This window comes from Odocoileus virginianus, chromosome 11 (genome assembly GCF_023699985.2).
Source record: "Odocoileus virginianus isolate 20LAN1187 ecotype Illinois chromosome 11, Ovbor_1.2, whole genome shotgun sequence".
Lineage (NCBI taxonomy): Eukaryota > Metazoa > Chordata > Mammalia > Artiodactyla > Cervidae > Odocoileus > Odocoileus virginianus.
In genome coordinates, this window is record NC_069684.1 from 51,220,382 (window position 1) to 51,236,901 (window position 16,520).

Here is a 16,520-nt window from a genome sequence, read left to right on the forward strand (position 1 = left end):
CCAAGCAGAGGGCGACGGGATCAATTTCATCAACGCTGAATGACCAGCTACTCCTGCATCTAACCTGATGAGCATCTTCTACCAAATCACCTCTCCAAAGCCATTAAAAGACATATCAGAGAGATCAAATATAATTAAATCAATTAGAATACAAAACCAAGATCCAGCAAGAACCAGTGAGAATGTGTGAGTTTGAGGGTAATTGTGGAGGCAGTGGCTTTTAAATGAAAGCTCTTGATAAAATTTGTTTTGGCTTATTTTCCTTTCTATAAGCAGGAATTACATTGTACCTGTAATGGCTTGTAAGGCTTCACAAATTCAGCAAAGAAATAAATATATTTTTGAAATGTGATTTTTATGTTAACATTCTTATGAAAAGATATTTGGCTTACAGTCCCCTAAATCTGTAAACCATGTGAAATACAGGAAGCCGCCACAATATAGGCAAAAGGGTAGTTTAGTTCCTCTCTTCCTTTGCCTAGACTAATGGTAGGTTTTGTACTCTTGACCTGAAGAGCCACCTTGCTCATCTATTACACTTTCCGTTTATAGCATGTCTGTTTCTCTTTGGCATGCAAGGCTGGAATGAGTCCTCTTCCTACATACAAATAACTGTCTTCTATATACAGATGATGAAACACACCTTGACATGTTGGGGGTTCAGGCTAAAGTTGAGAACCAGAAAGCTACAAAAACTCAATTCATGTTTTTTAAATACTTTATATGGTAAAAATACAGCAAAAATATTTTTTGTTCAAAGAGGAAAAAATATACTGCTATGGTCACGGTTCTAAGGATGATTTAAGTAGTCTCTGGCTCCTCAACTGTGCACTGTAGTGTAGGCTGACTTCAACCACGGCTGCTCCAGCTTCAGTCATTTATCAAAGCTAAAATCATACTGTGGAGAGAAGAAATTCATGTTACTAATGTTTCCTTAGGAATGTTCCTACAGAGTCTGTTCTGTACAGACCTGCATCCCTACGGCTCACCAGGGGACACTCGTTTGGGTAAAAAGCAATACCTAAAGGGAAGAAGATCTATACTGGGACCCTGAGAGGCTCTAATGTTTCAAGAAAGAAGGAAGGAAGGAAAGAAAGAAACCTGGGGTAGAGGCAAGGGTAGGGAGTATAACCTAAAACCAATGTTGGACTATAGTTGAGGAAAAACAGGCTTTATCCAGGGGAAAAACTTTCTCTATGGAGGTCTCTGAAAATGTTGTTCCTACTCCTGGAACCCCTCCTCTCACACCCTACATTCCTCTCAGGCTTCATGACCCCCCAGCTCTGGCACCTCCTCTGAGAAGGCCTCTCAGCCCTGGGCAGTGGCCGGGCCTCCCTCCAGAGCTCCTGGCCTCTGCGTGCCTCAGCTCCTGTCCACTTTCATTTTCCAGGTGACACCCACGCACTGCCACCAGCAGTGTCCCAACTTTGACACAGAATCTGTGCTGCTCCTTTGTATCAAATGCAGTGTCTGAAGTGTGGTGATCACTCAATAAATACACCATTAAAACCACCACATTTAACAAGAGTAACAAGACTATCATCTTTAACAGGAATTAGCCTTGCTCTGAGCTCAAATGACTAAAAAACACAGAAATACCCTTACATTGCTGCTGCTAAAAGTGATTAGATGTCCAAATTTAACCAAACTAAGAGTAAGCACTGCATAGCACAAATTAATGGTAGTAACTAATATTTTTTAATGTGTTTTTTAGAGTTTACTAGAGGTGAGCACAAACCAAAGTGCTTTATGCGCATTGTCTCATTTAATCCACATCATAATCCCATGAGGCAGATACTATTATTATCTCATTTTCAGAGGAAGAAACTGAGGCACAGAGAAGGTAAGAAACTTGCCCCAGGTCACACCATGAGAAAGTAGTAGCTTCCACCAGATTAGTACCCAACAAGCTCCAAAGGCATAGATTCCACTAATCTCTAAAGAAGATGGGCATTTTTGCCCTTTAATTCTATTTAATAAACCCCAAGTGTCCACAAGGTGCCACAGTGTAACGCACCATGCAAGTAGTGGCAGGTGACATAGAAGGAACAGCATAAATCCCTACATTAGAAATTGGTGATTCAGAATTATAAACACTTTTTAAAGACAACAACCAAAAGCTAAGAGAAAAGTGTTAGAAGGACATCTTCTGATATTACTCTTCCATCCCGAACCCCTGGGCTATAGGGAAATGCCAAGGAATAAGGTAATAGCACCATGGCTAAAAATGATAAGCTAAGAAGGGAAGGGGAAAAGAAGGAGAAAGAAAGAAAAAGAAAGAATGCATTCAGTGAGGAATGCAGCTCCTCAGCCAAACCAGTTTTATAGGTTGCCTATCTTTTATTTCATTGTAAAGGACCCTTCCTTAAACCTTCCCTCAACTGCTTTCTGATTCTTCCAATCCCCAGTCTTCAGTCCATCTTCCCATCTCTTTAAAGTCAATAGCTAAGAACTAAGGAAGTCTTGTCAATTTTAAAATCCTACAACTTTGAGTCTACTAAGCAAGATACTGCTCCCTAATCCTATGTTTACACCCGGAAGTGTGGCTACACTGGCTTTGCCCCTAGATGTCTCCAGAAGCTCATGTTATCAAGACTCAGGAGGCATCCACTCTAGTTTACTCTCAAAAAGCATAAAACCTGGAGGGGAGAGGAGGATGAAGAAAGGATAACCACCTTGCCTTTTGCCTCTGACAAATAGAAGGGAACATATATTATGGTAATGATACCTTCATATGGTTTGACTTTAAAAGTAATAAAAATGAGAATAGATGTATCATTGTATTCTTAATATTAAACTTCTTTGCTCTTTATTCTTTATGCTAGGGTCACTGCATCTTTAACGCTAGGATTAAAAATTAAACACATCAGCAATAAGATAAGGTATGAGAACCAGAAACTGGTAACTAGTGTGTTTTGGTCCTATTTTTTAAAATATAGGAAAGCAAACAAAATACTAAAAAGGAAATCATCTAAACTCTAATTTCAACCTAATCTATGCTAGTGGATGTAATTAGCACAGCAAAAGCATTTTAGGAAGCCTGCTTTTTCAGGCAGAGGCTAAAATGGCTCTATTTCAGAAAAAAATAGCAATTTTTAGAAATTCTTATCTAGGTACAATTTCTAATTATTAGGACTCTTTTGAGTGACAGGAGTTTAGTTCAGTACAAGTTTTTTCCTACTAGTCTTATGCCCATGTGGAAATTAAAATTTACCTCAGGAAAACAAATATGATACAATTAAGCTTGGATATAAAAGTTAAGCCTTAACTTCTAGCCTCTTAAAGGCTTAATCAAATCATACACACACATGACAATTTTTTTTTCTATTCTTTGGTCTATCCTATGGGTCTATAATGGGTAAAGAAAGAAGTGGCATGTTATCTCTAAAACTTATAAATTTAATTTTAAAACAGGACAGCATAAGGCTTGCAATGTGTGACAGCTAATCCTTCATATTAATTCTTACTTCCAATCTAAGTGGAAGACTGATGCAGTCTTACCAGAACAGACCACTTGCATCTTGGAGAGAAGGCCATCACATCTAAATTCCCTAACACCAAGAAAGATCAGCCCAGTATGGATTCAAGTTGTTGAGAACTGCTGTCAGTGGTCTGACACCCAGAAGACCCATGAGTGGGAAAGTCTCTGGGAGTACATTTAGAAATGCTTAAAACAGGCAGTAGGACCTCATAACTGGACACCAGGGCAGGGAAAGAAGAGCAAAGGCAGTCTTAAGCATGTGGACAGCCTCAACAGCTAAGGAGTAACTAATAACATGGAGTAACTACTGCAGGTCAGACAGAATGCTGATTCAATGACATGACATAAAAAAAACCTACGTAAGTCACAAGAAATTCACATAACCCCCAAAGTTCTGCAATGTCCAAATAAAATCTCACAGAACAGTAATATCTCACCCATTAGAAGCAGGCATGGCATCTGGGGAAGTGCCAAGAGGACTGTAAACTCACCTGTAAAGATACATGAAGAAACAGAGGAGGTGGAAGCCGAGTTTGATCATGGCTTCTTTCATGTGCGACTTCAGCTGCCCTCGATTGTGTATTTCTGTTGGATCAAATACTCCCATGTTACCACTGGGCACCATAATGTACCTGGTAAATTAAAGGATGTACATACATTAGAAAGAAAATCAAACCATCAGCATAAACATTGAAAAATAAGTAACCAGTAATAATCAAACTTTAAAAATGAATCAGTCATAGTTATATTCAGACCATATATTGACAGGGTATTATAATGATATCACAGGTCATGACTTAAGTTTTCCTTTGAAAGATACAATACTATTAATTTTTGGTATAACTCCTGTCCTCTGAAACAAATCCACTAATATTCTAGAGAAGGATATTTTATGTACTAAGACCCTTTCACTCATTTTTTGTAGAAAACTACTGAATCAGTAATATCTATAGCTGTCTTCCTTTAGACAAGTGAAAGGAGCCGCAAAAACCAAACCAACCTGATCAAATACTTAGAAACTTCTTCATCTACAGAGTTCTAAATTAACTAATGCGATTCCCTTCACCTTCACGTGTTTGTAAGGAAGAGTAGTGTCAAACATAACTATTCCCATTTCACAGATGACACTAAAAAGAGAGATTCTATATCCAGAATGCAGGCTAAGCTGCTTCAGTCATGACCGACTCTTTGTGACCCTATGAAGTGGCCTGCCAGGCTCCTATCCATGGAATTCCCCAGGCAAGAATACTACAGTGGGTTGCCATTTCCTACTCCAGGGAATCCTTCTGACCCAGGGATAGAACCCACATCTCTTACATCTCCTGCATAAGCAGATTCTTTACCACTAGTGCAACCTCGGAAGCCCAGAATAAAACCCTCATATTTGATGCTCCTGCTGATCAATAAATGTGTCTCAATCTGCATGGTAAATAAACAGTACTTACCTTAAAAGAGCAATTTCAAGAAGACAGAAATGATTTAGAATAAATATACTTTGGTAAAATAAAACTCTTCTTCAGTGAAGACTATAAATGGATAGTTCAGACACAAATGCAGTGCCTAACTTTACATGACTCTTAAAAAAAAGATTATATCTAATTAAAATATAAATTTTATTTAGATTTAATTTAACTCTAAACATTAAATTAAATAATACTGTTTTGACAAATAAGAACTGTACTTTTTATAGTGATGGAGGGATGACCACAGTGGGGGGAGGAGAACAGGGCTAGAAAGTCAGTACCGAAGACAAAGGGCGTGGAAAGCACATACCTAGTCCCCAAACCAGACCAATTCAATTCAGTGTTCCCACTGACTCAGACTCAGACTTGAAACATCTTGAAGACACTGCATTTAACATACTGTGAAGTCTATGGGGCTCTTGATAACATAACATTTCATATTTCTAGAATACCGCTGTGTACACAGTATTACAAATGATAATCTTCTTCCTCAATGATTCCTTTTACATGTAAGAAAACTGGGTAATTTTGAAAGCATCAGTGAGTTTAAGCATCTGAGCTTCAGCATTCACACTGTACCATCTGCACAACATGCATGTCCTAACCTAGTACTGTTCATGACCTCTTCCCTCTCTTATGTCCAAGCTTCTTCTAGTCCAACCTTGGGTTCCTCACCATCAGGTTTCTCAATTATGACTTCTGCGAAATGCAAATGGCTCTCTGAGTTCCACAAATCTTAAATTCTCCCTCAAATCCTAGTAGCACAAATGAATATCTGGATAACATTTTTACATTATCTAACATGCAAGATTTAAAATGAAATTTTCTTCAGAGCATTTCATGTACACTATAATTAAAAGCTGCAGATATAAATAACAAAGACCTTATATTATATTCTCAGGTTTTTGATTATTCATAAAGAAAAAAGGTAGATAATGAAAAAACAACTCAAGTCTTTAGACAGTGCAACATTAAATTTTTTTTTAACTTACACATGTAAATTTGTGTTTTTACTACAAGACTGAGCCATGCAAATTGCTACTTGCCCAATATACCAAAGTGAATAAAAATGTATGCTGATTTAATGACATGTTCTGCTATCATTTATGACTAGCATATTTTTATTGGAGAAAAGAAAGCTGTCAAATCTTAAGTTTTTTTCTCTAAACAAAACAATAAACAGAAAGTACTCACCGATATATATTCCAAGAGGCAACAGGCAAGTTCAGAAGGAAGATGAACCAGTGCAATGAAATGAGCATTAGTACAGTGACAAGAGTATGGCCAACCAATTCTGGAATTACCCACTGCAAGGGAAGAACATAGTTATTACATCTCATGCTATGTTCTTCCTAAATGTTCATGTTACTTGAAGCTAAATCAAAGGAGTACAGAAATCTTCCAAGCTAGTATTTCAAGATTATTTTTAGACTCAGATGTCCCAGATTTGCATACTGCTATCGCTTACCCTATGCAAATATATCAGGACACAGCTTAAAAATAATGCACTTAAACTTTAATTACATTTTATCCTAAGCACAGGTTCAGATTCATTCACTAAGCAGGTATGAATGACAACTAGAGAAAAAACAGAATGTTATTTACTCTCTATTTCAATATCTGTGCTAAAACCTCTTACTCTAATTTGGGGTAGTTTATATTCACATTCATGCTGCCTTTCAAGTCAGAATATTTATCTATACATTTCCAAGCTCCAGAACCCTGGGGAAAATTATCTCACATTTACCAAAAAAAAAAAAAAAGTACTTTAACAGCTTACAATATCAGCTCCAAGTTGAACAAATATGATAAAGGACCAGGATAAAAGAATCCCAGACTATTGCTTTTATAGCACCCAATGCCCTTATCTATGCTCTTTATTGTGTAATATTCTAGTTCTCATGTATCAAGAGCCACAGTAGTGGTTTATGTACCACAGTATGTCATGTACCACAGTAGTGGCAGGCTCTCAATTCACCAATAGTCTTCCTCTCCTATGTGTAGAAAATGTTTCTTTTTTGTTGTTGTTGTTGTTTTTTGAGACTTTTCTTTTAATGGAAGTTAATACCTAGTATTTATGGAGTCAGACACTGGCACTCCCAACTTGCAGAAAGGAAGAAAATAAAACTCAAGAGAGATCAAGAAACTTGCCGGAGGTCACACAACTACATAGTGGCAGGGCAATCAATGTAACAGAAGCTCAGACTCACTGGCCCCAGGTCTCCAGCATTTAGATTTTAAATACATTTGGGAGCAGTACATTTTAAATACAGTTGGGGGCCCACTGCTAGGAGGCTTGTGGAATCTTAGTTCTGCAACCAGGGATTAAACTCACACCTTGGCAGTGAAAAGTGCACAGTCCTAACCACTGGACCACCAGGGAATTTATTCCCTCAGACAGTTTTTTTTTGGCTACTTTTTTTTTTAAATAAACAAAGAAGTGATTTTCTGGGCCTTAAACCTAATTTGCAATCAACAAGGACATTTTTTAATATGTAAATGTATTTTTGTAAATGTATTTTTAAAGTGTAACCAATTTAACATAATGCTAGAATGGCAACCAACTCCAGTATTCTTGCCTGGAGAATTCCATGGACAAAAGAGCCTGGAGAACTACAGTCCATGGGGTCTCAAAGAGTGGAACACGACTGAGCTACTAACACATACACATAGTATGTGTAACCTGCAAAGTCAAATAAACCTGGAATAAAACCCATGCTCTATCCTATTTATTAGCTGTGCAATTTTAGGAAGTTACCTACCCCCTCTAAATCATGATTTCCTCATTCGTAAAATGGAGATAGTAATACTTACACCTCAAGAGGTTGTTATAGAGAATTAGACCAAATAACATACATAAGCCACATGCAAAATAAGCACTCAATAAATGTTAGCTGATGTTACTACTGCTACTCCCCTCCATGTTATCAGACCAACACAGCAGTAGCTTTCAAACTGAACTTCTTACTATGGGCTGCACTTTGTTTTACATAAACCTAAAACAAAAGTTTCAGGAAGCGACACTTGACCTTATTATACTTAGTTTACTGACTTTCAACCAAGTCCTCTGTTCTCTTCCCTCATTAATAATGTGTTCTTCCCCTAACCTGTTCTCAGAATGCTAGCTCGAGGCTTGTTATAACCCAGGCAAGAGTTTGAAGGATCCTTCTCTGGAGTGCCTTAATGGCACAAGAGAAAACATCTACAAAAACTGCCATTTCAGGTACCCCCAAAAAAGGCAGAAACCAATTACCCTCAGTGGAGTCCACCTATCAGTCAATAGCCTGCACTGCCCAATGAGCTTCCAATGAGTATTTTAGTGTTTTACCATAAAGTATGACCAGCCACATATCAGAAATTGAGGAAAGCCCTCAGTATGAAATAAGTGGGGAAAAGAAAGAGGAAGGAACTTGGAAAAAACAGATATAATGTAGGAAGCAGAAGGAAATTTCAAAAACTACTATAATCAATATCCCAGAGAGAGAGAGTCAAGTATGAACCAAGAGAACAAAAAGCTCTTAGAAATTAAAAGTTCAACATAAACTATATACATACTAGAAAGTACAGAAGATAAAACAGCAAATCTTACAAGAATGTAGAAAAAAACTCAAAGGGACAAGAATAAGAAAAAAGAACTGGCAGATCAACCCAGCAGATAAACATCCAGCAAAGCCAAGTTGCTGAAAGAAAAGAGAGAAAATAGAGGGGGAAGACATTATCAGAGAAAGAAAATTTACCAGACTGAAGGAATCTCTCAGAAGCCCAATGAATGAATGAAGCAATGAGTGAAAAGGCCTAAACAAAGGTATACCACTGCAAAATTCCAAAACACTGAGAATTACCACAAATAAATAAATAAATAATGCCAAGGATAAAGAAAAGATTCTAAAGCTTCTGGAAAGGATGGAGGTGGGGGTGTGGGGAAAGAGGAGAGAGAGATCCCATCCAAAGGACAAGAAATCAAAATGCACTAGATTTCCCAACTTGATCAACACTGGAAGTTAAAAGACATTGATCAAGCAAACTCTGAAAAAAAAGAAGTCTTCTCTAATCTAGAATTCTATACTCAGAGAAACTGTCAATCAAGGGAAAGGATTGGACATTTTCAAAGATGCAAGGTCTCAAAAAATTGAATTTCCATGTACCATGTAACCTCAAGAAGCTACTCCAGCAAAATGAGGTACTAAGCCAAGAGAAAAGAAGACATGATTTCCAAGAATCAGGAGATCCAACCAGGAGTCCCAAAATGGAAGCTGTGAAAAGGTCTAAGAGCAACTGCTCCAGACTATAGCAAGAGGATGGAGGTCTTGAGGAGAAATGTCACCTGGAAAAAAACAACTGATAGATTATTTTTATGTTTGAACCATGTAGAAAATAGTACTGAAAGACTTTAAAGATGTTATCTGAAAAGACAAGTTATTAAAAAAAAAAAATTAGAAAAATATGATCACTGTCTGCCATAAGGCTCAGTAATAAAAAACATTATAGTACAACATGATATAAACATTAAATATAAACTTACCTGCAAACAAAAATAGAAAAACAGGAGTGATATTTAGAAGTTGGTACCTAAGAACAAAATCTACCAATATTGACTCAGAAGTCGATAGATAATGTTGTAAAATTGATAAATCAAGAAGTAGTGGGAGTTCCCTGGCAGCCTAGTGGTTAGGATTCTGGGCTTTCACTGCCTGGGTTCAATTCCTGGTAGGGGAACTGAGATCCTGCAACCCATGCAGTACAGTAAAAAAAAAAAAGAAAGAAAGAAAGAAAGAAATAGCATTGTAAGCACATAGAGAAATAAGGATGTAAATATCAGAAAAAAATTAAACAGTTCAAGTGTTGAAATCAGTTGCCCCTCAAAAGCAAGACACATATGACTTTAAAGGGTCAGGAAGGGTCTGCTGTTTTCACTGTGAACTTTCTAATACTCTGACTTTAGCTGTGTGCAAGTATAACTTTCACAAAAACATTTTTTAAAAAAGACCACTTAGCTTCAAATTGAAGGAGTCACTTTCTCAATAGAAGAACCCAGGTAATCTTTTCTTTGTATTTAAATTTTTATTTTTGTAAAAGAAATCCCACAAAATAGCCACCGAAAATACTGAGTAAGCAAAAAATATGAAATACACATACACACACACATGAGACAGATTTACCTCTCAGTAAAAAAATTATTCTTCTAAAGATGCAGAGGCCTATTCAACCACACTCCAATTTTTATTTTTTTTTAATTTATATTTTATTTATAATACATTTTATCTTCCCTCTAGTTGAGGCACATGGTCTCAGTAAGTTGCAGCTTGCGGGCTTAGTTGCCTCAGCACGTGGGATCTTAGTTCCCCAATCAGGGATGGAACTTGTGTCCCCTGCATTGAAAGGAGAACTCTTAACCCCTGGACCACCAGGGAGGTCCCTCCAATTTTTTAAAAAGGGGAAAGACCCTGCCTGGCACACAGGAGGACTTTAATTTTTTTTAATTAATTTAAATTCTAAAAAAAATTAAAAATAAAGATGAGGAGGCCTGAAATTAATGAATGTTATATTTCAATTACATATTGAGGAAAAACAAGAACTCTGAAAGCATACCAGATAAACAAAATCCTTTCTTTAAATCTATCATTGTATTAAACCATATTCTGGAAAATTGGAAAGAAAGAAGGAAGGGAAGGAAGGGAGAGGAGAGGAGGAATATAATTTGCCAGAAATTGTAACTTTTCTTTTTTTTTTCTTTTTAAACAGAAATTGTAACTTTTCAAGTATAACTCTATTTCCCTCATGGGTCAGAGAAACTAAGTAGACTGAAGATGTGAAAAGACCCATGAGAATTTTTAGGTCAAGCCAAAACGTGTTTCTCAGTATTGTAATTTTTTTTCAGCATTGTATTTTTATATACAATAAAGTATTTTATTGTATATATAAATATTTTATGGACTTTTTCTTTGGCCGCACTGCACAGCACAGAGTCTTAACCACTGGACCGCCAAGGAAGTCCCCTTTACCTGAACTTTTATATCCAAAAAGCTTTTGTCCACTCATCTCATAAAATGAATCAGGACCAACTGGTTTCCTCATACTTAGAGAAGCTGGAAAGTTCAAAGTTTTATTGTCAATATAAAGTTTTGATTATATACTAAAGATAAAATGGTCTGAAAACAAATCAACTAATTCAATTTCTCATCGAGCCACAAAAAGAAGGTCATCTTTCATTTAACAAAAGACAGACTGAGCTCTTTCCTGTGAGCAGGAAGGAGGGGGTTTGCACACAAAAGACAAAAGCAATTACCTGATGATGAACCTTTACTAGTCTGAGTAATGGACAAAGGGACAAGGAAAAAGAGTAAAGAAACAAAATTTCAAGTTAAGTCTTCTGGTATGCTTTCATGATCGAAAAATATTCCAAAGCACAGGAGCTCCACCAACATCTGAGTGTATACCAAATACACATATGGTGACTATGTAAAATAATCTCTAGCACAGAAAATGGAGAACTGTCTTCAAGGCCAAAAAGCGAGGAAAGAAATGTCTTACCTTGTTTAATTTTGAGCAACATGATCTAGCATTAATGTAATCACATTCTAAATCAGACAATGTAATTATCTGATGATCAAGATAAGGAATTATTAGATTTCTTTTATAATAACTATTTAAGTTTCAGAAAGCAACCCCAGTTGCAAGGCAGATTTAGATTTGACTTGAAAAGATTCAGTTCTTTCCTTAAAGCTCATTTATTAGACAACTAAATTTTCTCATTTATGTTCTTTCAACAAGTTATTTTCACAGAATAATCCTCTTATTATGCACAATTCTAATGTGACCCATAACAGAACATTCCACCAGGATTCCTCAAGTGTTGAACAGTGGCATTTCCAGAAGAAATGGAAAATATGACCCATATATAGTTTAAATGTTATACTTAAATACTTAATTCCCAATAGTAGAAAAAGTGTTTATGATATATCCATAAAATATCTGAAAACTAAGATATTAAAAAAATAGGACACAAAACTATAAATTCAGCATGGTCATAAGTTAGCAGTGTTTATGCTTTGAAAGTTGCATTACAGATAGCTTGTTTTCCCAAAACTTTTCCCTATGACCAAACTTTCCACTGTAAACATACATTACACTGGACTTACAGAAAAAAAATGGGTCTTAACACACAAATAAATACACAATATAAACACACAAGTAAAAATCTGAGGGACAGACAAACAAAAAAGGAAAAGTCTTCCAGTCAATGTGTGGTATTTACTTTAAAATGCTCCCACAGCCTCCTCACAATAGTTGGGAGGAAAATGAGAAAGAAATGGCAAAATATTGAAAATCACTGAATAGAAACATGGGATTTATTACACTACTCTTATGTTTGAAAGTGTCCAATAAAATAGGTAAAAAGAAATTCTCTCAAGTAAATTCTATACATTTCCATATGGATAGTCCCCCCATTACCTCAGCACAGCTAAAATCAAAATCATCACTTTCTCCCCAAACTGTTTCACCTCCAATTTGTTTTATTTCTGTCAATGATGTAAGCATTATTTGTCCAGGCTCAAAATATGGAAAGCTGTTTCTGGATTCTCAGATTTCCAGATTCTCAGATTCTGGATTTCATTATCTCAGAATCAACTGTTACCAGGTTCTGTCAATCATTTCTTTCTCATGCCACTCACATTAATCCCTCCTTTCACCTGCCCACAAGTGGCACCCCACTCCAGATCCAAGTGAACCCGTTCTCCAGTGGTTTCTTACCTTCCAGTCTTTCCTGTTTCCAACCTACTCTGCAGACTTATCTTCAGGACACACCACTTTGTTTACATCAAAAAACTGTCAATGACTCACCATTGCCTAGAGGATAAAAGTGAAAGCCCTTCTCCTTAACAGTCAAACCCTCCCAAACTGAATCTAATCCAGCCTTTCCAAACCTGACCTTCGGCTGCCACCAAAAGTCAACCTTTTGTTCCAGATAGCCTATTCCTCCATCACCCAGAAATGCCATGAACACATCTGTCTCTGCACCTTTGCTCTTGACTGTCTAATTTTGAATATCTACCCCTTTCCTTCTCTGCATGTTTTCTTCTAGGTTCAAAGTCCAGGAAAACTCTTATTCCTAAAATATGTATACTCTGGTGATTTTCTACCTCTCGGCTCTAGTATTAAGCTTGTACAACTATTCAAAAATACAATATGCTGAATTTCATCAAAATTCATCCTGAATGTATCTTAATGTTTAAGTCTAAAACTCCACCTAGTAAGTGTCTTATGTACATAAATTTGTATAAACCAAGGCTTTTTTTTTTTTTGGGGGGGGGGGGGCTGTGCTGCCTGGCTTTCAGGATCAGGGATGGAACCCAGGGCCCCAGCAGTGAGAGCCCTGAGCTCTGACCACTGAACTGCCAGGGAATTCCCTAGACAAGGTTATTTTAAATTATCAAGACTAGTTTTCCAAACTGCAATAAAAGAAATCCAAGTTTCATTTCTCTGAACTTAAGCTCCAGTTTCTTATACCACAGGAGAGGTAGATCACCAAAAACTTCCTTAGGGATGCTGCACTTTCAAGTTCTCCAAGCCTAATAAAAGTCAGGGTTCTCTTCATCAGAAATCATCAGTTAAAGCAAAAACTGCTGTTCAGTGAGGGCTGAGGCGGGAAGGCAGAGTAACATTTACTAAGCATTGGCCATGGGGCAGGCATTGTGCTGCTAGATGCTTCACACACCTCTACCGAGCACACACCTATCTATCTAGAAAGTAAACATTTCCCATTAAAAAACAAAACAAAACAACTGAGGCTTAGAGAGGTGAAACAATGTGCACAGCAAATAACTAGCTAAGCAAGAAGTCTTGATTCCAAGTTTTGTCTCATCCCAATTCAACAGGTTGCCAGTCCATAATAAATTATAAAGCCACACTGAAAAATACTCTGTACAACCATCCTAATGCCAGAATGCTCTGGCAAACAAAAAGTTTAATTCTGCCAGAAAGAGACGCATATAATTTCCAAGGGGAAAAAATAAAATGAAGAGTTTCTCATGCTTTTTCTTAGTTTACATTACTTAAAATTTGATTGTGCATTAACTACATCACTAAGTGACAACTAAGTCATCACTGGGTGACAACTAAGACCAAAAGCTTCCTCAAGAGCAAAGTGGTAGCCCCACACGCTTCCTAGAGTTCAACGACCATTTATTAGCCCGGAAAATACAGTTTGAATACTGTAGCTCGAAAGGCTATACAAAATACAGAAGTTTTAAACACGCATCGACAGAGAAAACTAAAAGTTGAGAAACGACGGAGAATTAAGTCACGTGTACAGATACTGAAATTTACAGATCTGCAACCAACAAGGGCAACGAAATAATCAGCTGTAGCTGGTTTTTTAAAAACAAACCGTTCCCAGCACTCCCTACAAAACCGCATCGTGAAAGAAACACTTCACCCGCTTTTGAAGTGAGTCAACTTCGGGATGTGAAAGGTTCCCTACAAGTTCCAACACCCGCGAGAACAAAGGGGCAGGCAGCGGGGGAGTTGCCCAAAGAATGACAAGAGGCGCCAAATCGCCTGGCTCGGCGCAGGACCGTCCACGAGAGACCGCCCCCGGGACGTGGCCCCTCGCTCTCCGGACCCCGGGCATCAGGCGAAGGGCCGGGCCCAGGGCAGCTGCAAGACAAACCGTGATCCTTCTCTTTCGAGGGCCAAAAAGGAAGTACCGCGACCCCCTCCCCCTAAGGCCACAAGGAAAGGCCAAGTGCCAGGGCTGGCGCATGGCAGAGCGGGTCCGGGCGTCGCGGGGGTCGAGAGGCGGCGGGCAGGCCGGGCCCGGGCGCTTCGAGAGTAAGGCCCGCTCGGACCCCCAGGTGATGGGCAGAGTTGGGCCACTGGGGCCCTCCTCCAGCCCAGGCTCGCCTCCAGCCGTGCCAGCGCCCAGGCTACCCGCGCCCGACGCCGGCCACCTCCCTCGTTCCCTCGACCCTGCCCTGGCCCCAACACGGGCCCAACCCCAGCCCGGTCCCTTGGACGGAGGGCCCCAGGCAGGCCTCCGCCCGCCTCAGGCAAGGATACGAAGTACACCGAAAGGAAGATGAGCGCGCAACAGTCGAGGAGAGAGAAGACGAACACCACCGCCTCCATCCTCCACCGCAGCCGCCGCCGCCGCCGCCGCCGCGCCGCTTCTTCCGTCAAACCGGCTCAAGTGACCCAACCAGCCCCGCCCCGCCCCGCCTCCTGATAGTCTGCCCTGGCTTGTCGGGGCGTGTAGTCCGCTCCGCCGGGACGCAGCATGCCGGGAGTTGTAGTCCATTTTAAAAAACTACCCCCAATCTGATGCATGCTGGGAAATGTGGTTCAGTAGTACGAATACCTATCAAAGAGGTGGACCAGGTCTCTATCCTAAATCTGATTATTTCCAGAGATGTGACAAGCAATTAGTCAACAAGTGTTTATTGATCGCTTGTAATCTTCTGGATATCCAGTAGAACTTCTTTGCCATGTGCTAAATTCTTTAGATTCTGCACTGGACCCACCGGACCCCCTCACTTGGTAAGAGAATTTCATCTCAAAGTACATATCTAACCTCAACACTCCTGGCTTGACGGTTGAGACTTGCCCTTCCTGATCTGTTTCTCCGGAGATTTCACAGTCCCTTGCTTATTCTTTGTTACAGCCCTGTTTCTCTCCACTCTATATTTTAAGATCTTTGAAAATTGAATATACTGTCTTACCCACTCATTTACCACAGACTTACCAACGCTTCCCTGGTGGCTTAGACAGTAAAGCGTCTGCCTGCAGTGCGGGAGACCCAGGTTCAATTCCTGGGTTGGGAAGATCCCCTGGAGAAGGAAATGGCAACCCACTCCAGTAGTTCTGCCTGGAAAATTCCATGGACTGAGGAGCCTGGTGGGCTACAGTCCATGGGGTCCCAAAGAGTCGGACACGACTGAGCAACTTCACTTTCGCTTTACCAACGCCACTTCTCTATATGCCAAGAACTTCTGTAGACTCCAGAGATACAGAAATGAGTAAAGCAAACAAGATGCTGCCCTTATCAGATTGGTGTGTGGGACGAACAGACAATAAATAAGCAGCTAAATACAAGAAAAAGATAACTTCAAAGGGTTATAGGATCTATAAACAAACTTTATGAAAGTCATACATTCTTTCAACCACTATTTTATGAGTAACTAGCATATACCAATCCTGGACCTTAAAGATACGGAATGAATAAAAGAGAAAATATCCCTTATATTTTTTACAGTCATAAAAAAATTGTTTACAATTTTTAAAGTATTATTTTAAAATAATTTATAATATTATTTTTATATTTTTAAAATATAAAATATCCTTTAGATTTTAAGCTATATATTTTTTATATAGCTTACTTTACAGTCGGGGAGACAGACCCATCCACACTTGCACACATACATAGGTAAGTAAATATCCATGACAAGCAGTTTTCGGAATGGAGACTGACTGGTCAGAGAAGGCCAAGCTGAGGAACTGACATATAAGTTGAAATCTGAACAATAGCTATGTAAAGGTTTGTGGGCGGAGTTTCAGACACTGAGGAGAGAGATCGCAGA

The 16,520-nt window shown here is 38.7% G+C and overlaps 1 protein-coding gene across 4 annotated transcripts; it reads right to left on the reverse strand.

Moving 5' to 3' along the window:
* Positions 1 to 704: 704 nt before the first annotated feature.
* CNIH4 (cornichon family member 4) lies at positions 705 to 15,113 on the reverse strand. 4 transcript variants are annotated; one of them, XM_020879486.2, is made up of 5 exons: positions 15,004 to 15,113; positions 11,476 to 11,544; positions 6,139 to 6,251; positions 3,973 to 4,113; positions 705 to 898 (listed from the first exon to the last, which is right to left on the reverse strand). In XM_020879486.2, the coding sequence occupies exons 1-5, from the start codon at positions 15,070 to 15,072 to the stop codon at positions 871 to 873; spliced, it is 420 nt and encodes a 139-aa protein (XP_020735145.1). In that variant the 5' UTR covers positions 15,073 to 15,113; the 3' UTR covers positions 705 to 870. The 4 variants fall into 4 exon arrangements, with proteins under 4 accessions (XP_020735145.1, XP_020735148.1, XP_020735149.1 ...); XM_020879489.2 differs by lacking the exons at positions 11,476 to 11,544; positions 15,004 to 15,113 and adding an exon at positions 12,697 to 13,220; XM_020879490.2 differs by lacking the exons at positions 11,476 to 11,544; positions 15,004 to 15,113 and adding an exon at positions 10,947 to 11,030.
* Between the last annotated feature and the right edge of the window lie 1,407 nt (positions 15,114 to 16,520).

Bases quoted from the DNA above. Each gene is read 5' to 3' on its own strand.
- CNIH4 (XM_020879486.2), bottom strand. From the start codon at position 15,072: ATGGAGGCGGTGGTGTTCGTCTTCTCTCTCCTCGACTGTTGCGCGCTC. The intron at 11,545-15,003 runs GTATCCTTGCCT...CTTGATCATCAG, and splicing joins TCTTCCTTTCGGTGTACTTC to ATAATTACATTGTCTGATTT. The intron at 6,252-11,475 runs GTAAGACATTTC...CTTCCCTTGCAG, and splicing joins GTTGCTCAAAATTAAACAAG to TGGGTAATTCCAGAATTGGT.